This window comes from Podarcis cretensis, assembly GCF_951804945.1.
Source record: "Podarcis cretensis genome assembly, chromosome: 14".
In the NCBI taxonomy this organism is placed as follows: Eukaryota; Metazoa; Chordata; class Lepidosauria; order Squamata; family Lacertidae; genus Podarcis; species Podarcis cretensis.
Window position 1 is genome coordinate 55,136,138 of NC_137183.1, and position 23,658 is coordinate 55,159,795.

General features: G+C 51.2%; 2 protein-coding genes across 3 annotated transcripts; both read right to left on the reverse strand.

Moving 5' to 3' along the window:
* Positions 1 to 588: 588 nt before the first annotated feature.
* On the reverse strand, positions 589 to 10,209 carry DNAJA3 (DnaJ heat shock protein family (Hsp40) member A3). 2 transcript variants are annotated; one of them, XM_079953891.1, is made up of 12 exons: positions 10,024 to 10,209; positions 9,052 to 9,188; positions 6,777 to 6,860; positions 6,426 to 6,626; positions 5,965 to 6,117; positions 5,538 to 5,685; positions 5,221 to 5,285; positions 5,005 to 5,133; positions 4,320 to 4,435; positions 3,812 to 3,909; positions 2,456 to 2,577; positions 589 to 1,707 (listed from the first exon to the last, which is right to left on the reverse strand). In XM_079953891.1, exons 1-11 carry the CDS (start codon positions 10,190 to 10,192, stop codon positions 2,471 to 2,473), a joined length of 1,407 nt encoding a protein of 468 aa, XP_079810017.1. In that variant the 5' UTR covers positions 10,193 to 10,209; the 3' UTR covers positions 589 to 1,707; positions 2,456 to 2,470. The 2 variants fall into 2 exon arrangements, with proteins under 2 accessions (XP_079810017.1, XP_079810018.1); XM_079953892.1 differs by lacking the exon at positions 2,456 to 2,577.
* A 2,846-nt stretch (positions 10,210 to 13,055) lies between these two features.
* Positions 13,056 to 13,866, reverse strand: LOC307203092 (hemoglobin subunit alpha-D-like). Its single transcript, XM_079953595.1, has 3 exons — positions 13,703 to 13,866; positions 13,407 to 13,611; positions 13,056 to 13,285 (listed from the first exon to the last, which is right to left on the reverse strand). Exons 1-3 carry the CDS (start codon positions 13,795 to 13,797, stop codon positions 13,157 to 13,159), a joined length of 429 nt encoding a protein of 142 aa, XP_079809721.1. The 5' UTR covers positions 13,798 to 13,866; the 3' UTR covers positions 13,056 to 13,156.
* Positions 13,867 to 23,658: the final 9,792 nt, after the last annotated feature.

Here is a 23,658-nt window from a genome sequence, read left to right on the forward strand (position 1 = left end):
GCCTGGCAGCTCCAACCACAGATCACACAAGTCTTGGGTAGCTATTTGCTTTGGACAAAGCTACAAAGCCCAAGGCTGTCAGTCATCCAAGCATAACACCTTGCATGACCCAAAGAAGGGGAGAAGTCATACTTGGGAATTGGCCTGGGCCAGGAAGTGCTTTTGAGCCTGTGTCCTGGTGGAACCTGTAGCAAGGCAGCCTGCCACCACTCCAGGGGCTGCTGGCCAGCTCTGCCCCACCCCTTCAGGAAGCCAGAAGAATGGGAGGGGAGCAGCGTAGCAGCAAAGCCTCAGGCTCTCTTGCCAGATAAAAGGTCATAGAGTAGACAGCCCGGTGTATGACTACAGGACCAGGAAGCAGAGTCTTGCCTTGTTGCTTTGGATCTAACAGCTGGATGTAGGAAGCCACGTCCTAATATGTAGGGTCAAGCAGGCAAACTAGGGAAAGGTGCTAGTTCAATAGGACGGCTTTCCTTTCTGAATCAGCCCCTGGCAGCAGGGTTCAAGGATACAATTTCCCCTCCCCTCCCTCACCCACAAAAAAGTTCCAGGTTGCTGTGACATTTGAAAGAGAGAACAACAAATGGATGGAATCTAAAGATCTTTTTTACAGAGTGTATTTTACATTGATACAGAATCACCTTGCAGGCCAAATGGCTCAGGAGGCTGCACGTGCCGTCTGCTAGCAAGTGAAGGGAGAGAGCTCCAGTCCGGGTGGATTTAATTGCAGGGTGGGGTAGGAATCTTAAAGCGGCCAAATAAGTCACAGCGACTGGATGCAGCAGCCACCTTCACACCCCCAGCAGTCCTGATTGCTTTGTGGCTCAGCTGTGCCCAGCCTCATGGCCAGCTCTTTCAGAGGCCAACGGGGTGCAGTCTGCTCTCGCTTCCCCCACCATCTGTCCTCTTGGGCCAAAAGTGCAGAGGGATGCTTCACACACAGCAAATTCTATGGGACACGCCTTCTGGGTGCAGGTAAATGGGAAGAGGAACGTTGTTGTATTTGACTGCTGCTGTCCTACAAAAAAATGTTGCTGCACGAAGCAGCTTCTCCCAGCAACCCACACTGCAACCTCACGAGCTAGCAGCAGAGCAAAGGGGCAACTAATTCAGATGCGTTTCAGACCTACACGAGAAACGCAACAGATCTCCCTGCCTGCCCACATGCAATGGAAGAATCCCTGGCTGTTTACTTACAGCTGCTGCAGTCGAGAGAAGCCGCTCTCCTGAGGCCAGGCTGTGCCACAAAACTCCGAAGCCAAATTCCCCTGGCAGCCAAAAGAACTTGGGGTGCAGGGAACTCGTGGGCTCTCCACTGCCTCTCTGCTTTTTGGAGCGGGCTGGTGATCTCAGGAGCTCTCTGCGGGGCTTTTCAAAACCTCGGGAGAGCAGGACTGTTTGCTAAACTAGACGGGTGCCTGATTTTTGTCGGTGGTCTGCATCTGTCTGGAAAAGGAGGAGGGTCTCTCCAGGGAACCCGGAACCTTTTGCAGCTCCCGTAGGCGACATGGCAGAGGCCGCCCCTCCCAAGTCCTGCTTCCAGAGGCGAAAGCCTTCCACCTGCGCAGACATCCTGCCAAGCAAGTTCCAGTGTGTCTGTCTAGGATTCTTCTTGCCAGGCTTCTGCAGTCGCTTCACCTCCAAGGAGGACGACACAGCCGCTCGACCACTGCCACACATCACCCTAGTTTCCAGTAGACCGTTTCCCTGGAGCCAAAAGGAAAAGGGAAGCCTTGTGAAGCTTCCCCTGCCATGCACTTTGACTGCAAAGAGCAGCCTGCTGGCAAGGGCTGCCCTCTCCCCCATGGAAGTCAACAGACAACCAGCCGTAGCCACAGAGAAGCCTCATCGCCCCTGCGACTACTGGCAGCTGTGGGCCTGCAGGTCAACCCCTCCAACCCTGGGTGCAGAGTGGGCCTCTGCCTGGTCGCAGTTTAAGTGTGGCCTCCAGTCTTTTGAGACGCTTTGCCAGCATCCAGTGGCAGGCAGTTCCAAGGGTTCGGGGCCTCAAGTGGCAAACCTTTCCAGAAGGATTGCACCTATGCAATTCACAAATGGATCTGATGCATTCTACCGACACCCAAAGCCTTATACCCTCGCGCAGCACCGTCACATGTGGCTTGCAGTAGATGCAGCATCCAGTCTCTTGTGCCCCCACCATTTATTTGTGTGGCTGTTGGGTCGCCGTTGCAACCAAAAGCTGGTGGGGTGGGACAGCAGAGAGGAGAGGAAGGCCCAGTGGGTCAAGGAAGGAAGCAGCGCAACAGGCAGAGCTGGCACCAGACCAGCTGCTGCTCTTTACAGGATTCTAGGAAGGAAGAAGGGTCTCCCACCCTAAGGGAAGGGTCTCCGCTACCTTGTCCCCCTCAGCCAGAAAGGCTGCCCCACCCAGCGGCAAACAATTCTGTGTCTGCTCAGCAGCAGTGAGCACAGAAGAACACAAGAGGCCTCCTACCTCTGGCGGGGCAAATCAGGAGCTAAACATTTTCTTAAGTTTAGCTAGGAATCCCTCCTTGTCGTCCCCCTGGGCCTCAGGCCTCTCCTCGCCTGCCCCCGATCTAGTCGTCCCCCTGCCACCTAGACACAAACAGCAGAGAGCTGCGTCAGGATATGCAATTGTGAGATGGCGGTGCTGCTGCTGCTGCCACCCATTGGCTCACCACACCTGGAAACATTTCCTGGCCACTTGCCCAAGGAGAGGCAGGGCGGGGGTGTGGGGGAGGCCATGCTCATGCTGGAAGGCCTAACAATCTCATTTCGCTTCAGCCTGTGTTCCATGTATTGGAAGTGCCCTGGGATCAACCGAGAGGGACCTTCCCATTATACTGCTTTGCCAAGTGATGCTTCTTGGCTTCTTATTTTTCTCATGCCAAGCTCTCATCTCCAGGCAGTATCTTTGCTGCTTCTCACAGCATCTGTTTGCAATTCCAATTCTATCTCCTAGATGGCAACTCTGCCAACCTGGTGCCCCTCCAGCCATTCTGGACTGCCAACCCCATGAACTCCAGGGTCCTGTGGCTGTGCTCCCAGGGGCCGATGGACAATACAGACCAAAGCATCTGGGGGCCACCTGCTTGGTAACGGCTGCCTGGCTCTTTGGTCTCCTTTCTGTCACTCAGTTGTGTCAGGAAAGACAGCCCAGCTCCTTTGAACCCAGACACGAGGAATTCGTGGTCCCCTAAATCTTGTTGGACTATGGCTTCTATCAGCCCTGACCGCTGGCTATGCTGGCCTGATGGATGCCAGATCTTTACAAGGCAGTTGTGCAAGGAAGGGCATAAACAGCCTCTCCAAGGGCCCCACCCCTTTCCTTTATAGCCCAGGCCTTCAAATCCAAATCACACTGTACCCAGTTAGGGAAACTGTCACAAGGAGACCAAGAATGTGCAGATAACTACTTTAAAAAAAAAATCCTGGCTGTCTGAAATGCCTCTTACTACATCCTATGTCCTCTGGTCCCAAAATCAATACCTCCCTCTTCCTTTTTAAGGGAGAATCGCAATCTTTTAGCTTAAGATGATAGGTGACGGGTAAGGCGAGACAAAGAGATGCCTCCAGATCCCTCCCCCAAGTGAGGACCACAACACAACCAGACTCGTTCCTTGTGGCATCTACTGATGCAAAGAGACCTCCATTCCAGCAGGGGCTCAGGTCACACCGCTGCCGTTGCAACTAGGCCACGTAAGTCCCACGTTGCCCAGCTCAGTAACATCGTAAGCACCACACTGCAGAGCGGGCCATTTAATGAGGTGGCGGGAGGGTCCCCTGGCACCTCCAAGCACCCAAAGACACCTTGCAGGACTCCACTTACCAGTGGCTGTATTGGTGACGCCATTCACGGTCCCTTCCACTTCGGTTTCGTCTTCTGCATAGCTCAGCATCAAGGCTCGCTGGCGGTCTGTCAGCCTCCTGCAGCACAAAGGGGGGGGGGAAGGGCTACCTTGGAGGCATCCACTCGGCAGGAAGGCTCGCGATCCTGGGGAAAACCTGAACCGCCTAATGAACACGCCTACAAGCTAAAGGCAGCCTCTTCCCCTGGTGTCTGCCAGGCTCCCCAAAGCCACCGTCCTGCAGCGCTGGATCCTCTCTTTGAAACCCAGGTGCCTCTTCCCAATGAGGGCGCGCTAATAACCCATTATATACTGCTCAATACAAAAAGGGGTGTGGCCTGAGGAGAAGTGGGCTTCCTCCCCTGTATCCATCATTCCCCGCTACATCTCCCAAAACAAAGGCCACTTTGCATTTTGCACCATTGCATGTCTAACATGCTCCTGCTGAACGCCACCCCCCCTCGGCCCCCAAAGCCCCCCCCCACTTACTTGGGAACTTTGATTTTTATGTGAATATAGTGGTCGCCGTAACCGTAACTGTTAACTCTGGGAATGCCTTTCCCACTCATCCGAATCTTCTGGTCAGCTTGAATGCCTGGGGGGATCTGGCAGAGAGATGGAGGAACAGGGTTTATTCAGCATTTTGCGTACAACCATATGTATCCGGTTCTATTTATTTCTCCAACCAGACAAAGAGAATTCAATTTAAAATAAGCACGGCTCCCACAGGAGTGTGTAAGCAGCCAGTCGCACAGGAGAGGTAAAGGGAAAGGATAACAGCAGACACAGATCCAGGAAGCAATTCTAAATACGCTTACTAGGGAGCAAGTGATCACAGTGGGATTTACAGAGTAACATGTGCAGGATTGTGCTGTAAGAGTCAGAGGGGCCTAGGAAGGGGAAGGACACTGTGGCAACATGAGCACCACATGCAGAGTCCTGCAGCAGAAGACGAGGGCATTGAGAGCATACTGTGTCCATTTCCATTTGGACACAGTAAACATATGAGATGACCAGGGTGCCCTACTCCATAGGCTGGGAGATCTTGGCTACCCAGGCTGAGCTCTCTGGAGGGGGACACCTGAGCCGTATCACCAACTGGCAAGGACCAGAAGGCGCAGCCATACAGACCACCCGCATGCTCCCTGTCATCAAGGGACCTGCTGCTACATACCGCAATGCTGATTGTCTCGTACAGACCAGGAGACCTGGCTGTGCCGCCGAGGACAGCTTGTGCTATGGAGACATAGAGGTCCGAGTGGATGTCTGCACCGTCCCTCCGGAACGTAGAGCTCTTCTGAACCTGAATCCAGAAAGAGGGTACAGTTCATGGAGGAGGTGCTGTCTTCAAACAGGGCAGAGAATCAAGGGAGCCCAGACAAATACGCACCCGGAAGGTAATGAAGATTTCCCTCTTTCCTACAGGCATCCGAACTGTCTGTCCATCCTCCACACCTGAAGCCAGAGCAAGGGCGTAGTAAACAAGGGCATTCCCCTGGTACTTCCTGCTTGTCTCTCATAAGCTACGGGATTCTTAAGTCCTCGGCAGCCCACCTCTGCAAAGGCCCACTCCACCCCAGCCCTCCCTTGATCCATTCTGCAGGAAGCAGCTGTTGTTCCTCTGCTCTGACCCAACCAAGCTTCAGGAAAGCATGGCAGCAGGCACCCCATCTACTGAAGAATCCAAACAAGGCAGAGCATGCAGACCTGCGGGAACTGGGACCATCACCACCTTCTTCTGCTTGGTCTGCCCAGAGCCGCGACACATCGCACAGGGGGTCACCATAACTGAGCCACGCCCGCCACATCGCCGGCACGTAGAACGCATGACAAAGGGACCTGTGTTGATCGTCTCCTGGGGGGGGGAGGGGAGGGGAGAGAAGATGCAGAGAGAGGTGATGCCTTTCTGGGCATTTTTGCAAGCGGGGATTATTTCTTCGGCATTTTCTAGGTGTGGGAGTCTCCAGTGGCTGATGATTCCCAATGAATCTAAATCAAGCAAGTGAGGGGGGAAAGCTCTCTGCCCTCCTCCGAAAAGCAAAGTTGTCCAGTTGGCACAGGCAGAAGGCTCTGCACAGCAGCGAGGTGAGCAAAGCCTGCTTTCCTCTGCATTGTGACCCATCAATACACTTACCATGCCAGTGCCATTGCAGTAGTGGCAGTGTTGCACTTTGGTGCCCGGCTCGTGCCCTTTGCCATCACAGCGCTGGCAGGTGTCATTGATGTTCACTTGAATCTCCTTGTTGACGCCCTTGGCGGCCTGGTTGAATGTCAGTTCCATGATATACTAAAGAGAGAGGGAGCAAAGGCAGCCATCACTCGATGCCCAGGCAAAGATCAGGGCCAGATATTTTGACCCACCATTTTGCACACGGCAGAAGACAGTGATGTGGGGCGAAACATTTCCCTGTTTTAGGAATGGCCCTGTCTTATAAATAGTGCAATTGTAAATATTAAATCAGGCATTTAATGAGTTACTACTTAGAAATCAAATTGGACAACCGGGTAGTCAAAACTAGAATCCCAGTCATAATGAGCTTTTTCCAAGTAACTTTCCCTTAAAAGCTACACATGCAGACAGATTGTTATGCTCACTTCCTGAGGCTGGTCAAAGGCAGTGTGGAAGTCTCCAAAAGCGGACCCTGAAAACTCCCCAAAGATCTTCCTGAACAGCTCCTCTGGATCCACAGACGGGCCGCCACGCCAATATTGTTGCCCGGATCCTGCTGAGCTTGCATCGAAACTGGCTGTCCCGTAAGTATCAAACTGTTTCCGTTTCACTTCATCACCTAAAACCTACAAGAAAGGAAGATGAGGGCTTTATTTTTGCCTCGCAGAGCTAACATGGCTAGATTGTGAAGTCGTGATGCCATTCTGAGCAATGGGACCACTCCAGAAGGAGCCCACCGTCGTCACCCCCCCTTGAAAAAACAGCCCCCACGTTACCTCGTAGGCTTCAGCCAGTTGCGAGAACTTCTCCTTCGCTTTAGGGTCATCTTTGTTCGTGTCCGGGTGGTATTTCTTGGCAAGCTAAGCAAAAAGACCCAAATGTGAAGATGAGGCACAAGAGAATCACTCTCATCGCTGCTTCTTTTTGTTACTGATTACAAGATTGTATTTCAAATCAACTGCATTATGCTCAAGTTAGAAGAGTATGGCGTCACTCAAATTTTATACCATGCGACAAGGAGGGTTTCTGTACCAGAGTAACAAGAGCAATAAGCGTAACAAATAACAAGAGCATCATAAATCCAAACTAAAGTAATTCCCAAAATACAGTGGTACCTCAGGTTACATACGCTTCAGGTTACAGACTCCACTAACCCAGAAATAGTGCTTCAGGTTAAGAACTTTGCTTCAGAATGAGAACAGAAATCGTGCTCCGGCGGCGTGGCGGCAGCAGGAGGCCCCATTAGCTAAGGTGGTGCTTCAGGTTAAGAACAGTTTCAGGTTAAGTACAGACCTCCGGAACGAATTAAGTACTTAACCCGAGGTACCACTGTAATATAGTAACACATATCGTGTTAAAGGTGAAAACTTTCAAAATAAGCTGGTTGGTGTAAAGGAAAAGAATTTTTTTGGCTTCTATTGTAACATGGAAACACAGTGGCCTTTCAAAAATAATCACTATTTCTAGCTATGGTCAGATGATGCAATCTGATGAAATATCTGTGAAAATGGGAGCTTATAGGTCTATTAGCACTATGGCTTAAGTCTCAAAAGCATACATAGGATAAATAGGACTCCAGCTGCATTAGAAAAAATATTTACAATTTCACTGGAAGCAAAGAATTACTACCCAAAATCATTATCAATTAATGAAAGGTGATGCGCTCCCTCTTGAGATACAATTGGTACTGATCAGTGAGCTTTCAGTACCAAATGAAAAAGAAAAACCCTATTCCAGCAGGTCTTTATGGTTTAGGTTTTGCCTGCAGGTCTGTTGCTACTGATGCTCTTGTTGCAGTTTTATCTGCTCTTTTCGCTTTTCAGTGTTATTGGTACATTTAAAAGAGGACATCAGCCTGACTTCCCACCTGTCCACAGGCTGAGACACATGGTCCACAGCTGAAGTGTATATGAAGCCTTTCTCTAACCTTGAGATGTCAGGATTCCACCAATCTCAAGTGTGCAGAGGTTCTGTCCCCCCCCCCAGGGAATGGATATGCCCACAGAATTTCTTTTAAACAAAAGCTGAGAAAGAGCTGTTCATAAAAGATGTACCCCCTACTAGGAAGAGTCTGTTTCCTAGGCATCAAAACACAAAGCTATCCTCAGCCAGTTCTTCAGACACTAATCATTCTCTTTCTTTTTTCGCCTTCGAAAGTGGACTTTCTTTGTCTATTCTAATCAAGAGGAAAACCAAAAGCAGCAGTTAAGAAAGGAGATGCCTGTGGCAGACAAGCTGAAAAAGTACCGTATTTTTCACTCTATAAGACGCACCAGACCACAAGACGCACCTAGTTTTTGGAGGAGGAAAACAAGAAAAAAATATTCTGAATCTCAGAAGCCAGAATAGCAAGAGGGATCGCTGCGCAGTGAAAGCAGCAATCCCTCTTGCTGTTGTGGCTTCTGGGATAGCTGCACAGCCTGCATTTGCTCCATAAGATGCACACACATTTCCCCTTACTTTTTAGGAGGGAAAAAGTGAGTCTTATAGAGCAAAAAATACGGTAATTGGGGAACAGATGCTGAAGACAAATGGCTGGAAATATCCTGACAAGAGTGTGACACAGAGTGCTGTGTAGGCAAAGCTCTACCATTTCCATTCCGAGAAATACATACCTGCATGTGGACTTCTAATAAGAAGGCACCCTTGATTTAAAAAAAATAGAAAAATCTGGGACCCTTTGCTTCAAAGCAACAAACCTGGTTGCTCTTTCAACCACTATGGACCAGTTTGCTTCTCTCAAACTGGTCAACCACATTAAAATGTCCTTCTCCACCATTTACTAATACTTTAAAAAACCTCCTCCTCTCCACTAGCCCAACCCATCCTAAAGGCTACTCAAAAATTATCATGATTATTATATGCTTATTTGTACCCCACCTTTTGCCCTGAGGGGGCTCAGAAAACATTAGGCACTGCAGTTAAACATTTGTACGCTGATGCCCTGCGGAAGAGGACAAATGGAACATGCCGGGACCCTGTAACTCCAATGCTACCTTCCTGTTTTGAGAAACATATTTCCTCAAAGGCATTTCTTTTCAGCAAACATGCCTGGTAATAGGCCTTCTTGATCTCCTTCTGGCTGGCATTTCGAGGCACCCCCAGGATCTGGTAATAGTCCTCTTTGGCACAGCTTGCGGGGCTGGTATGAAACGAGGCAGCGCAGGCAAGAGGACGATGTATCACTCCTGCAAAAGAACAAAATGGGGTTTTAGGACAACAGACTGTCTCGTTCTTAGCCATGTGGTCTGTGCAAAAAGCGCCACGAGTCCTTTGGAATTCAGGACACCAGTCGGAACAATCCCCCTATCCTAGTCAGCCAGAACCTGGGCACCGTACCTGCCTAACCAAAGTCCATAGGTAAATGAGTAACGGATGTGTTTTAAACCTGCCTTTTCTCCTTCAGACAACCCAACAAGCAAGGATACCGGCCTCATGTCCGTTCAAAACTGGACGGCAATAATTACATGCCAAGGATCCTAGGACCTGTAAGGCACTGGCTGCCACAAGTCACACAGTTGGCTGTGTCCTTGGAGATAAAGGTCTGATTTCTCTAGGAGAGCTGCATTCCCACAACACCTGGAAGACCCAGGGGTTGCAGAAGGGTGTCCTAGAGCAGTGATGGCCAAACTTGGCCCTCCAGCTGTTTGGGGACCACAATTCCCATCATCCCTGACCACTGGTCCTGTTAACTAGGGAAGATGGGAATTGTAGTCCAAAAACAGCTGGAGAGCCAATTTTGGCCATCACTGTCCTAGAGGGAAAGGGTTGCTGGCCAGGAGCTTTCAGGATTAGGCCAAAGGGGGCCCGATCTCGTCCTGCTCTCACCGCGGCCGACCAGCTGCCCCTTGTGGGGAGCCAAGAAGCGGGAGCCCAAGAGCTCCGGCAACCCCCACGCGGAAGCACCGAATGCCTCCTCCGCGAATCTCTCCCCCCTTCTAAAGCCCCCCCCCATGCTGCCGCTTCTCTCCCGTGGCAGGGAGTTCCACCGGCGGCGCCCCGTGACGTCACGCGCGCCCTCACCGGAGCCTCCTCCGGGCCGCCGGGGGGCGGGGGGCCAGGCGGGGCCCGCGCTCAGCCAGCGCGCCACGCGCAGCGCCAGCAGCCTCCGCCGGGCCTCGGCGCTGCCCAGCCGGCTTCCCCCACCAACGGCCGCCGACAGCCGCAGCGAGGCGCGCACCGCCGCCGCCATCTTGGGCCGCCGGGAGACACCGCGCAGGCGCGGCAGAGGCCGCCGGGCACGAGAGCGCCGTTTGCGCAGGCGCAGGGGGGCGGGAGGCGGGGCGGCCCTACCGCGCCTGCGCTCCGCCGCTCGTCCGCCGCCCCGAGACCTTCCTTAGCGGTCACCCTCGCCTCCGGGTTGCTCCCGGGTCCTAGCGCCCGCCGCGCTCCAGGTTTCGCGTTGCAAGCGCAAAGGGCACGAAGAGCTCTGTGGCGTCGGGAAGACGAGCGCGTTGGTGTCGGCGGGAAGAGCTTTGGCGGGTGGTTCTTTCATTTGCAGCTTAGGAGAAAGAGCCAGCGGCTACGGGGACACATACGTACATCAAGACAAAATAAAAAAATTCCTTCCAGTAGCACCTTGAAGACCAACTAAGTTAGTTATTGGTATGAGCTTTCGTGTGCACGCACACTTCTTCAGATACACTGAAACAGAAGTCACCAGACCCTTCTATATAGTGAGAAGGTGGGGAGGGGTATTACTCAGAAGGGTGGTGGGAATGGGTCTGTAACATACATACATGTTGTTGTTATTGTTGTTGTTGCTGTTTAGTCCTTTAGTCATGTCCGCCTCTTTGTGACCCCCTGGACCAGAGCACGCCAGGCACTCCTGTCTTCCACTGCCTCCCGCAGTTTGGTCAGACTCATGCTGGTAGCTTCGAGAACACTGTCCAACCATCTCGTCCTCTGTCGTCCCCTTCTCCTTGGGCCCTCCATCTTTCCCAACATCAGGGTATTTTCCAGGGAGTCTTCTCTTCTCATGAGGTGGCCAAAGTCTTGGAGCCTCAGCTTCAGGATCTGTCCTTTCAGTGAGCACTCAGGGCTGATTTCCTTCAGAATGGAGAGGTTTGATCTTCTTGCAGTCCATGGGACTCTCAAGAGTCTCCTCCAGCACCATAATTCAAAAGCGTCAGTTCTTCGGCAATCAGCCTTTTTTATGGTCCAGCTCTCACTTCCATACATCACTACTGGGAAAACCAGAGCTTGAACTATACGGACCTTTGTTGGCAAGGTGATGTCTCTGCTTTTTAAGATGCATGCATGCATACAAGCATCTATCTGGCCGAGGGAAGCTGCAGGAAGAGGAACCGGCGAGATCAGGCGCGTGTGTCTCCACTGGGTCTGGATCTCGCCTCGTCCCCCTTGGAGCTACCAATCGGGAGGGCCGGGTGCCCGGCGGACACGTCGGAAGGGAGTCGGGGCGGCTGACTTTTGCGCGCGATGAGCGCCGGCTGGAGGGGACGCCTGCCCGGGCGGAGGCTCTCTGAAGGCGAGGGAAGGGGTGGGGGGCGTGCCGTGGCTCCAGCGGAGGCCGCCCTGCTGGGTCAGCGATGGGGACGGAACTGGAGGCATTTGGGGAGGGAACGGAGGTGCGAGGAAGAGGGTACCTGGCAGGAGGGAGCAGGCAGCTGCGCTAGGCTGTGTCCCTCCCGCCCCGTCAAAGGTTACTGGCTACGGCTTCAGAATCGCCCCGTTCCCCTACTGATGTTTCTCAAAATTGAGTCCCCACTAGCTATTCCGAATGGAAAGCGTAATGCTGGTGGTCTGCAAAAGAGGTTTAAAGACTGTCTCAAGGCAAATCTAAAACAAAAATAGCATAAATACCGACAGCTGGGAAACACTAGCCTGCAGCGCTCCAGTTGGAGAACAGCCTTTACCAAAGGTGTTGAAGACATTCGAACTCAGGACGCAAGGGAGAAAGATGCTAAGAGGAAGGCAGGCTTGGCAAATCCACACTGTGATTAACTCCCAATGCCCCCACTGTGGAAGGACGTGTGGGTCCAGAATTGGCCTCCACAGCCACTTACAAACTCGTTGTTAAGACCGTGTTGATGGAAGAGTCTTCCAGGAAGACCATCTTACTCGCCTACGAGGGATCGCCAAAGAAGCAGGACTACAAATCCCATCGACCCAAGCTAGCAGGACCAGAGGTCAGGGATGATGGGAATTGTAGAGCTGGAAACCCCAGTTTGACGGACGATTTGGCCTTCAGACGGAGGCGATCGCGGGTTGCTGCTGTGGGGCGAGAGGAGCTGCCCCTCGGCTTTCTATGGGCTTCTTGGACGACGCCCTCCTTGCTTCCATCTCCAAGCTCTGACCTCCGGACCCAGCAGCATCCCACACGAGACCCTCCTGTCCCGCCCAGCGCCCTCTCGTGGGGTGGGGGGCAGAGGGGGACTCTTCCCCCCTCCAACTGATTTCGGGGAAGAAGTTCTGCGCCCCAAGGAGCCCCACTCCATGCCCTGGCGGGGGGCGGGGGTGTATATTCGCTTAGTGGAAGGGCCCCGCCCTTCTGTCAGCGGCTGTATTCCCATATGTTGCCCAGTTCCAGGGATCCCTCAGTGGTCATCATTCCCACCCCACCTGGGTTCACTTTCCTCTGGGGCAACAGTCCTATGGGGTGGGGAGAGACGACGACGCAGGCAGGCCAGGTCTCCCGTCACCCTCCCTCCCTTCCTACGGTCAGGAGAGTCGTTGGTGGGAGCCTTATACCCAGGGGAGAAAAAAGGGTCTTACTGAAGGCCTGGCCGCCCCTCACTAAAGCCCCCCTCGCTCGAGGAACAACGCTCGCTGCCCCATTTGAAGAGAAGGTCTGAAGGCTCCTGCGCGCCCCCTTCCCGATCTCCAAGATAATACAGCGAAGAGGCTGCTCCAAGGCTTATTAGGAAGGAGCCTGAGGCTCGCGCCCTGAAGATGGACAGCAAGAGGGCTTTCATCCCTTCTTTGGACTCCCTCAGCACCTTTGAGCTCTTCTCCAGAATACAAGTTCACAGTGCTGAGTCCGGAGCCCCCCCCCCAACCCTGCCCTCCCCCCCAAAAATGAGGCGCAGCAGAGAGTGGTTCACGCATTTTATTGCTCAGTGGCACAGCGGAAGCGGAGCGCTCTAGATCCAGAGCCAAATGGCAGCTCCGAGGCGGGGGGCGGGCAGCGGGGGGCTCATCTGTACTTCTCGGTCAGCACCTCGCCCACCAGGCAGAAGAACTTGTCAAAGGCCATGTAGACCAGGGCGTTGTAGTCTCCGCGGAGGCTGGTAGCCAGTGTCACGTGGAGGCATCTGGTCAGAAACTGCAAAGGAGAGAGAAAGAGAGGCGGGGGTCAGGTGGGGGCTCGGCCAGGCGGGGGAGGGTCGAGGGAAGACCCAAGGCGCGCCCCTCCTGGCCCTCGTCCGCCCCCTCGGCGCGCTTGCCTTGAAGTTGACGGGGTCCACGCGGAGGTTGTAGGCGTGCAGGTCGCTGAGGTCGGACAGGCAGCCGCGGATGTTGTCAATGCTCTTGATGGCGCTGTCGAGGGCCTTGATGACCTTCTGGCCGTGGTGTTGAATGTCGTTGGAGCCGGGGCACAGGTCGAAGTGCGGGAAGTAGATCTTGCTCTGCATGTAGACCTGGAAGAGCCTGCGGGGAGGGAAGGGGGCCGTCAGGAAAAGGGACGGGGCGGGAGGAACCAGACTGGGCTTCTCTCCCTTGGCCGCCCCGTCGAGCCTACCTGGTCAGCGCTTCGCCGCCCAGATCCTCGTGCTCGGGGGCCAGTTTGGCCCAGCAGCTCTTGATCAGCTTGCACTCCTCAGCAGTCAGCCCCATCTTGGCAGCAGGCAGGAGGTCGAGTTGCTCTGTAAGTCCCAGGAGGTGGCGGAGCAGGGAGTCCTTCAGGGGCCGCCAGCTTTTATAGCCTCCGCCCGCCCCTTCGAGCCGAGGCTCCAGCCGCCGCCCTCTTATCGCGCAGAGCCGGGTTGCGGGAGAGGTCGCCTGCGCTCGGGCGGAGAGCTAAACTCTCCCCATGCGCTCCTGGAGGGGCTCCGGGCTCTGGCTGCTCCGGGAGGGAGGGGTGCTTACCCTTTTACCGCGACACCCCGTTCCAAAGAGCCCCCTCCCTCCAGGCTGCCCCCTACACTCCCCCTTCCGAAACCATCTGGGACATGCAATGACACATGTGATGGCTTATTTTTGTAAAAGAATGTATTTTATCGTTCCCCCCACCCACATATAGTGGACATAATTTTAAGCATACAATAGGCAGCACAAGCTAGTCTGTCATTTCTAGGGAAAAGGTATCATAGAATCATAGAGTTGGAAGAGACCACAAGGGCCATCGAGTCCAACCCCCTGCCAAGCAGGAAACACCATCAGAGCACTCCTGACATATGGTTGTCAAGCCTCTGCTTAAAGACCTCCAAAGAAGGAGACTCCACCACACTCCTTGGCAGCAAATTCCACTGTATAACAGCAGCTTAAAGTTGGAAGCATTGCTTAGAACCAGTTTCTAATGCCTGTCTAAGTCTCTCGTCCGGTGCGTCTCTCCAGATGTTTTGGTCGGTCTGGGGAACTTGTCTCAGCTGATGGTCCCATCTCATGTGAGGGATAGATGCCAAGTGTCTGGTGTGGGTGTGTTTTAACAATCAAGCTGTAAATGAAATAATTTAATTAAACCTCAAAAACTGACTTCAAACCTCCAGACTCGACCTCACACAGCCTGGTCTAGAGCAGGCTTCCTCAACCTCGGCCCTCCAGATGTTTTGAGACTACAATTTCCATCATCCCTGACCACTGGTCCTGCTAGCTAGGGATCATGAGAGTTGTAGGCCAAAAACATCTGGAGGGCCGAGGTTGAGGAAGCCTGATCTAGAGGGAGAGTGACTGGCTTCCCTGACCCCACTGGGGCCCCCTCCCCAGTCTCCTTCAACCTTGACTTCCCTTCCCTCACTCTATCCATCTATCCATCCTAAGTCACAAACAACCACCACAACTCCCCTTGGTTTGCCAGTCGCAATGCACACCTAGGGACGGGTGCTGCAAGTGTGCAAGTGATTAAGAGCTCCTTGTTTATTTTTGCGCAGCCGAGAGAAAATCTCGCGAGCCTGAGCTTGAAGCGTAGGTTGGAAAGTCCCCCCAAAGAGCACAGAAATGCCTGGATGTTTTTTGTCCTCCAAACCCCCCTGATCCCCCTCTGCACGACCCCTTTAGACAGCAGGCCTGGGGGCAAGGAAGGGCCCTTCCCTTTCCCCTTCTAGGGCAGCCCCTTTAGGAGTCCTCATCCCCATCCATTCTGCTGCTGATTTCCTTCCCAGGGAAGAATTGGACTCTTTGGCCGGCAGAAAGAGCCAGAGTAGCTGGAGGCCTGAAGGAGGGAGCTGCCCCCAAAGTCCCCTCCCCTCAGCTATCTCCTCACAGACACAGCCTGCCTTATCCTCCAGCTTGCAGGGGGTGGCCAGGCTGATAGGAGGAGAAGGAGCCTGGGCTCTCAGCTCACCCCCATCTCTCTGTGCAGAAAGCCACCCTGGCCTCATCCTGAGGGATGCTCCTGCCTTCTCACCCAACTGGCAGGCACGGACTCTGCGCTCCCTGCTGCTTCGGGTGCAGAGAGATGTCTTTCGTGGAGGCAGCGGAGCTCTGCTTCGGGGCAGAACCCAGGAGGGCAGGATCTGTTCCTCAATCTGTCCAGTGCTGCTCTGACTGCCTCTTAAGCAGACAGGAGAATACATCGCAGTGAAAGAATTAATTAAAAATCCACCAGAGTCCATTTTTGCTGACTGCATTGAGGTTCCTTGTTTTTCTGACCACACTATTATTATTATTAATAATTTTATTTATTTATTTATTTATTTATTTATTTATTTATTCTGGGCAGCTTCCAACAGAATATTAAAATACAATAACTTATTAAACATTAAAAGCTTCCCTAAACAGGGTTGCCTTCAGATGTCTTCTAAAAGTCTGGTACAGTGGTACCTCGGGTTACATAATCTTCAGGTTACAGATTCCGCTAACCCAGAAATATTACCTCAGGTTAATAACTTTGCTTCAGGATGAGAACAGAAACCGCATGCCGGTGGCACAGCGGCAGCGGGAGGCCCAATTAGCTAAAGTGGTGCTTCAGGTTAAGAACAGACCTCCGGAACGAATTAAGTTCTTAACCTTAGATACCACTGTAGTTGTTTTTCTCTTTGGCATCTGGTGGGAGGGTGTTCCACAGGGCGGGTGCCAGCACCAATAAGGCCCTCTGCCTGGTTCCCTGTAACTTGGCCTCTCGCAGCGAGGGAACTGCCAGAAGGACCTCGGATCTGGACCTCAGTGTCTGGGCAGAACGAGTCCCAGACCTCTCTGAGGATCTCAGATGGGAATTTCTCTTCTGGGGGGGGGTCTGCAGTTGGGGATTCCCTCCCTCCCTCCCTCCCTCCCTCCCATCCCTTAGCACTTGCATAAGAATCACTGCTCCCTCCTGCAAACTGACTTCTCCCTTCATTACAATATTCCAGTTTCTTTAGCCTGGGGAGCTGAGCTTGGGCCGTCCCCCCGCACCCTCCTTGGGACCTCTTGAGCTGATACTTTCAAGGATAACTTCCCAGACCTGGCCTGCTGATGGGGCTCTTATTCCTGAGCCAGATGATGACATTTGGGGTTCAGAGCAAGCAGGCAGAGCCCAGGGGCTGAGTGAGTCCCCTGCCAGGGCCAGGAGGTGGAGCAGGGGAATATATGAGGTGTCCCTCTGTCCAGAGTGGAGACAAACACTGCAGGCATCAAGAGGGACCCCGCCTCTTCCAGTGTCCTGTTCTCAAAGAGGCAATCAAAGACTTCAGGGGGAAGCTTACAAGCACAACCTGAATGCCAGACTCTCTGCTCTTGTGATTCTCAGCAACTGGAATAATTATCATTATTAATTTTCCCAGTAGTGATGTATGGAAGTGAGAGCTGGACCATAAAGAACGCTGATCGCCGAAGAATAGATGCTTTTGAATTCTGGTGCTGGAGGAGACTCTTGAGAGTCCCATGGACTGCAAGAAGATCAAACCTCTCCATTCTGAAGGAAATCAGTCCTGAGTGCTCACTGGAAGGACAGATCCTGAAGCTGAGGCTCCAATACTTTGGCCGCCTCATGAGAAGAGAAGACTCCCTGGAAAAGACCCTGATGTTGGGAAAGGTGGAGGGCACGAGGATAAGGGGACGACAGAGGACGAGATGGTTGGACAGTGTTCTCGAAGCTACCAGCATGAGTTTGACCCAACTGCGGGAGGCAGTGGAAGACAGGAGGGCCTGGCGTGCTCTGGTCCAGGGGGTTACGAAGAGGCGGACACGACTAAATGACTAAACAACACCAACATCATTATTAATTAAATGTCATGCTTCCTCCCCCCCTTTTTAAACCAAGTTACTTCCAATATATGAACGAACACTTACAGTGAAACCTGCATGAATGGGGGGGAGGGGGAAGGAATCTAAAACACAGTTTTTAAAATTCAGGTAGGTAGCCATGTTGGTTTGACACAGTAGAAATATATTTTTTAAAAAATAAAAAATTGTCCAGTAGCACCTTAGAGACCAACTAAGTTTGTTCTTGGTATGAGCTTTCGTGTGCATGCAGCTTCTTATCTGAAGAAGTGTGCATACTTTTATTAATTAAACTGATTTTATGTTGCATTTTGTGTGTATTCACGATGTCATTTGTGGACCCAGTAGGTGGCGCTGTGGTGCTTGAAGGTATTTTGACAGTATCCGCCCTCCCTTCCCCACAGGTGGGCAGGGTTTGCGGCACCGAGCAGGGCTCACCTGGGCAGGTGCCACCCACCTGCTTGGGCTGGCCTTTGACCCGCCCTCGGCCCGGGGTGGGCCTAAGGCCAAAGGAAAAGAGGCTGACTCCATTGCCCAAGCCTCTTTCGCTGTTCTTCCTTCCAGTTTGTGAAGGGCAGAATATTGACAGATCAAGTATACGCCAATGGAAAGTCACACAGAATATAAAATCTTTTGGCTACATTCTTCCAGTTACATTTTTCTATTCCAGTTACATTTTCTAGTGTAAGAAAACACTTTTTAGAAAGAGAAAAAAGGCGATACATTTGATAAGTCAACAGTTGCATTCCTCAGCTACATTCTTTAGGGGTATTACAGCGATACAGAAGTAAAAGATACAAGTAAAATATACATTCTTTTGTTAGCAAAGAAATACGTAACACTGAGAGGTTAATTTATTAAGTCCCCTCTCTGATCATGGCTTCTCTTGTGACACTACACAACACAAAACATGGTTGCTGTATGGAGGTTTTATTTTATTTGTTTTTTTATCTTATATTTTGGAAATGTACATCCAGTTTTTTCCTTTAATTTTTTGGGGGCCCCCAAGAGAGTGGGGCCCTAAGTTATAGCTTGTTTAGCTTATACATAAATCCGGCACTGCCTGTATCTTCTTGCGTGCCGCTTTAAAATGTTCTATGTATGATGATGACATGGTGTCTAATTACTGTAAATAATAGAAACTGCAGTTTACCATTTTATTCCACATGCGTGTGCATGCAATCTGTCAATTGCGTCCACCACAGTGGTTTTTAATCTAGGAAAGTCCCTCTCACAATAAATCAATTAACCTTAAAAGTACTCTTCCTTAGTTATATTTTCAGGATTGATCCCTTTCCCCAATATAGCTTTAATTTGTGCGTGTGTAGTTTTACTGCTAGGTATGGGCTGGGGTGCCATGGAGACAGATGCACCATGGCAACACTTGCAGCAGCAAAACCAAACCAAACTTTTACTGGGGGGGGGGCAGAAAGAAGTTCCAGCACCAAGAAACTGCTGCAGCTTTTATACACAGAATCACAGAACTGCAGAGTTCGAAGGGACCACAAGGAACATTTAGTCCCACAACCTGCAGTTCAGGACACCTTTGCCCAACATGGGGCTTGAACCCACAACTCTGAGATTAAGAGTTTCATGCTCTCTGCCCATAAAGGGCGAATAGTTTCAAAAGTTTACATCCAGCCTTACCCTTTCAGTTTCACAAGAAATCATTGATAGCGTAACCATCATTCCATACATGGATTATATAGTTTTTATTAAATTTTTCTAATTTGCATTTCAAGATACAGACAACCTTAAATCAATGACTTCCCTTCTTCTCTTTCAGTTGTTCATTTTGCATACCATACATCCCTGCATATTTTGCATGAACTAAACCATTCAGTAATCCATTGTTACACCATCAGAGTTTATTTACACTGTTTATCCCCAACAAAATTATCCCCAACAAAAAGAACTCTGTTTTTTGGGGGGGAAAGGTACTTTAAAACATTTTTTTTCAATTCATTATATATCATTTCCCAATACCCTTTTACCCTATTACAAGTCTACCACATATGATAAAACGTGCCTTCTAACTCATTACATCTCCAGCACTTGAAAAATCATTTTCAGATAGCTCAAAGGAGAACTTTGGAAGGTTTGGTTCACAATCTAGTGCCTGGATGGAATAATTGAATTGAGGAGTGGCTCTGACATTCTGTACTAAAACTCAAACTTTTCCATTCATCACATTGTGCCCAATTGATTTTGTGGGTGTCACATTATGCCTGTTTGCCTGCTTTTTGGCCTCTAGGGAGATCAGCCAACACAGAGTCAGGCTTCACCTCTGCAGCTGAGATCTAGAAACCTGGGGCGTTCTCCAACGAAGCAGTTCTGCCAGCCCTAGGACTTTTGCCAGCGCAGTGGAACTTCCCTTCCCCGCTTCCTCCACTGGACGGTGCAGGGAGAGGAAGTTCTGTTGTGCAAGCGGAAATCCTTGCGCCAGCGGCCTTGTTTTTGTGACATGGGAGTCCAAAGTGGTCAGGAGATGTTGCTGAACCCTGCGTTGCACGGCGCTGTCACAGCTGTTCAGTCCCTGGGCATAACGCTCTCCTTGGAACTGTGCCAATACCAACAAATATTTTTCCTCCCTGAAGTGCACAGGAGAGGTGAGGTCACGCCGGGGTGTTGCAGAGACTTGCACCACAGCTGCTCGTTACAAAGTGCAAGTCAGAGGCGAGGATCGTAGGGCGCAGCCTCCACAGTCCTCGGGCCTTCCTTAATAAAATGTTGCAAGCGTGGGGACAAAACCACTGCACAAAAGCTTCCAGTCAGTTAATGGCTTGTTTTTGCTATGCACCATCTTAATAGGAATTCTAACGTCTCATATATATAAATCCTATGCTCATAAATTTACAAGGCAAACATATGCATAAGTATATAAACCATGTTTCTGAAATAGTACAGGAAAGCAACCCTGAAGCTATTTTGACTCTTTCAGTGACCTCAAATATTCTCTGCAATGAGGAAGGAAATGGGGAAACCTCCCCATTGTCTCTTTGCTCACAACTCCTGTCTTAAGGGCGTATTTGTGTGTGAACAGGGTGACCTGGATTCAGGAACTGTGTATTTAGCATCTCAAAAGGAATGGCCAGGCTGCCCTGGTAAAGCAATCAGTGACCATGATCAGGTATCCTGGCAGACAGGTTTTCTGCTGTAGACACCCCCCCCCCATGTATTTCTGCTGGGACCACCTCTTTCTGTAATGTATGTACGATGTTTTGGGGGGTGGTCTTGGGCTGCAGGGTGGGCAATTTCAAAAATCTATATAAGAGATTGCACACCAATGTTCTGGGTTCCTCTCCTCCCTCCCTGCGTGGGGTGAGCGGGGGACCCTGTTGCAACAGTTTAATAAAGATCAGGCTTACTAGCTGCTTTGCTTCTCAATATTCTCTGCTTGGCCTCTGTTATTTTCTCCGACCGATGGAAAACCCACTTCAGGACTCTATATGGGCTCATGGATAACCCATATGGGATATAGGAGCAGTTTTTCTTATAACACTCCACCTGAACAAATGCCTCCTGGCTTGCTACCAGGCTTGTTCCCTGAGAAAAGGCAGCAGCAGCGTAACCGCCTGAGCAACCTGAACAATGAACACAAGCCAGAACCTGAACCCCAGACCAGGGAACACCACAGGCCGCAACGCACACTAGGCCCCGGTGTACCTCGAGGACTATGAATGCGACCTCCTGGGCAGGACTGGAACTTAGAGGGGAGGGGTGTTATGTACTGAGTTGAATAGGATCCAAACTGCAGCAGTCTGATTGGTCCTAGAACAATAGGATCCAAATGCAGCAGTATGATTGGTTGGCAGGAACCACCCAATCATGCTCCAGATATAAGTGAATCCACAACCTGATTGGCTTACAGCAGAATTCCAGAATTAGCCAATCATGTGCAGCCCATTGTGTAAATAATGTATATAAAGCAGATACTTTGAAGGGACTTTCATTCATTCCTCCTCACCACTATGAGCTGAACAAAGAGCATGAAATCACTTTGCGACTCTGAGTATATTTCAATTTCGTTTCCTCCCTCCCGGAAACCCAACTGTGTGAACTGAGTTTCCTGCATTGCAGGGGGTTGGGCTAGATGACCACTGGAAATCCCTTCCAACTCTACAATTCTGACTCTCTGAACTGTGTTATGACGACCACGGGATTGCCCTGCCCAACGGCACGATGATGAGTGGTTTTTAAACCCAACTAATCTCCATGTTCACCTTCCACAAAATACAGAGCACCTTGAATAGACAACAGACGAAACCATAACAAACCAAGTGGTCAGGAGTCATAGAATCATAGAATCCTAGAGTTGGAAGAGACCACAAGGGCCATCGAGTCCAACCCCCTGCCAAGCAGGAAACACCATCAGAGCACTCCTGACATATGGTTGTCAAGCCTCTGCTTAAAGACCTCCAAAGAAGGAGACTCCACCACACTCCTTGGCAGCAAATTCCACTGTCAAACAGCTCTTACTGTCAGGAAGTTCTTCCTAATGTTTAGGTGGAATCTTCTTTCTTGTAGTTTGGAACCATTGCTCCGTGTCCGCTTCTCTGGAGCAGCAGAAAACACCCTTTCTCCCTCCTCTATGTGACATCCTTTTATATATTTGAACATGGCTATCATATCACCCCTTAACCTCCTCTTCTCCAGGCTAAACATGCCCAGCTCCCTTAGCCGTTCCTCATAAGGCATCGTTTCCAGGCCTTTGAACATTTTGGTTGCCCTCCTCTGGACACGTTCCAGTTTGTCTGTGTCCTTCTTGAACTGTGGTGCCCAGAACTGGACACAGTACTCCAGGTGAGGTCTGACCAGAGCAGAATGCAGTGGCACTATTACTTCCCTTGATCTAGATGCTATACTCCTATTGATGCAGCCCAGAATTGCATTGGTTTTTTTAGCTGCCGCGTCACACTGTTGGCTCATGTCAACTGTTGGAAATAAAGGAAGAGATGCGGCTAGGCTGTCTTGCACCCATATGATCCTGATCAGCTCCAGACACTCTGCGCACCTGCTCTCTCCTGGTCAGTTCAAGCAGGTTGGCAAGCGCAAGAGAGGGTACCTTCTTAGTACTGGCCCCAGGGTTGTGGAACACCCATACAGCTGGACTACACATGACCCCTGCAGTGCAAGCCACCTTTGTTGTTGTTGTTTAGTCGTTTAGTCGTGTCCGACTCTTCGTGACCCCCTGGACCAGAGCACGCCAGGCACTCCTGTCTTCCACTGCCTCCTGCAGTTTGGTCAGACTCATGTTTGTAGCTTGGAGAACACTGTCCCGCCATCTCGTCCTGTGCCGTCCCCTTCTCCTTGTGCCCTCCATCTTTCCCAACATCAGGGTCTTTTCCAGGGAGTCTTCTCTTCTCATGAGGTGGCCAAAGTCTTGGAGCTTCAGCTTCAGGATCTGTCCTCCCAGTGAGCACTCAGGGCTGATTTCCTTCAGAATGGAGAGGTTTGATCTTCTTGCAGTCCATGGGACTCTCAAGAGTCTCCTCCAGCACCAGAATTCAAAAGCATCAATTCTTTGGTGACCAGCCTTCTTTATGGTCCAGCTCTCACTTCCATACATCACTACTGGGAAAACCATGGCTTTAACTATACAGACCTTTGTTGGCAAGGTGATGTCTCTGCTTTTTAAGATGCTGTCTGCGCCCTCTATTCTGCTTGGTCTCCCAGCGGTCATTCCTCCTCTGGTCACTGCTGTGGGTGCAGGACCTGACCGCCTGTCTCCAGACACTGCCATCCCCTGCCATCTTCCATTCTGTGGACATGACCAAGCCAGAGTAGGACGTTGCTGAGGCTTGAGAGAGCACATCTTTCTTTGAGACTCTGTCTTGCCACACGTGATGCCCAAAATATTCCCGATGCACCACATGTGGAAAGTGTTCAGCCAGTCGCTGCTGATGGCCCACAACCCGCTTCCGTAAAGCACCCTGCTCAACACGCCAGCCTGGGAGACCACCACCCTCAGGGCTCAGCCTCTACTTGAATGGAGGACATTCCAGTCCACCCACCTCAGATCCTTAAGAAACTCTTGCTCATGGGTAGGCAAACTAAGGCCCAGGGGCTGGATCCGGCCCAATCGCCTTCTAAATCTGGCCTGCATATGGTCTGGGAATCAGCGTGTTTTTACATGAGTGGATTTTAAAATGCATCTCTGGGTTATTTGTGGGGCATAGGAATTCGTTCATCCCCCCCCCAAAAAATATAGTCCAGCCCCCCACAAGGGACAGTCTGAGGGACAGTGGACCAGCCCCCTGCTGAAAAAGCTTGCTGACCCCTGCTCTTGCTGCAAGACACCCTGTGTTCCACAGAGGGAGAGCGGTATATAAAATTTAA

Bases quoted from the DNA above. Each gene is read 5' to 3' on its own strand.
- DNAJA3 (XM_079953891.1), bottom strand. From the start codon at position 10,192: ATGGCGGCGGCGGTGCGCGCCTCGCTGCGGCTGTCGGCGGCCGTTGGT. The intron at 6,627-6,776 runs GTAACGTGGGGG...CCTTTCTTGTAG, and splicing joins AACTGGCTGAAGCCTACGAG to GTTTTAGGTGATGAAGTGAA. The intron at 5,286-5,537 runs GTCTGCATGCTC...CTCTGGCTTCAG, and splicing joins GATGGTCCCAGTTCCCGCAG to GTGTGGAGGATGGACAGACA.
- LOC307203092 (XM_079953595.1), bottom strand. From the start codon at position 13,797: ATGGGGCTGACTGCTGAGGAGTGCAAGCTGATCAAGAGCTGCTGGGCC. The intron at 13,612-13,702 runs GTAGGCTCGACG...CCCTCCCCGCAG, and splicing joins GGCGGCGAAGCGCTGACCAG to GCTCTTCCAGGTCTACATGC. The intron at 13,286-13,406 runs GCAAGCGCGCCG...TCTCCTTTGCAG, and splicing joins TGGACCCCGTCAACTTCAAG to TTTCTGACCAGATGCCTCCA.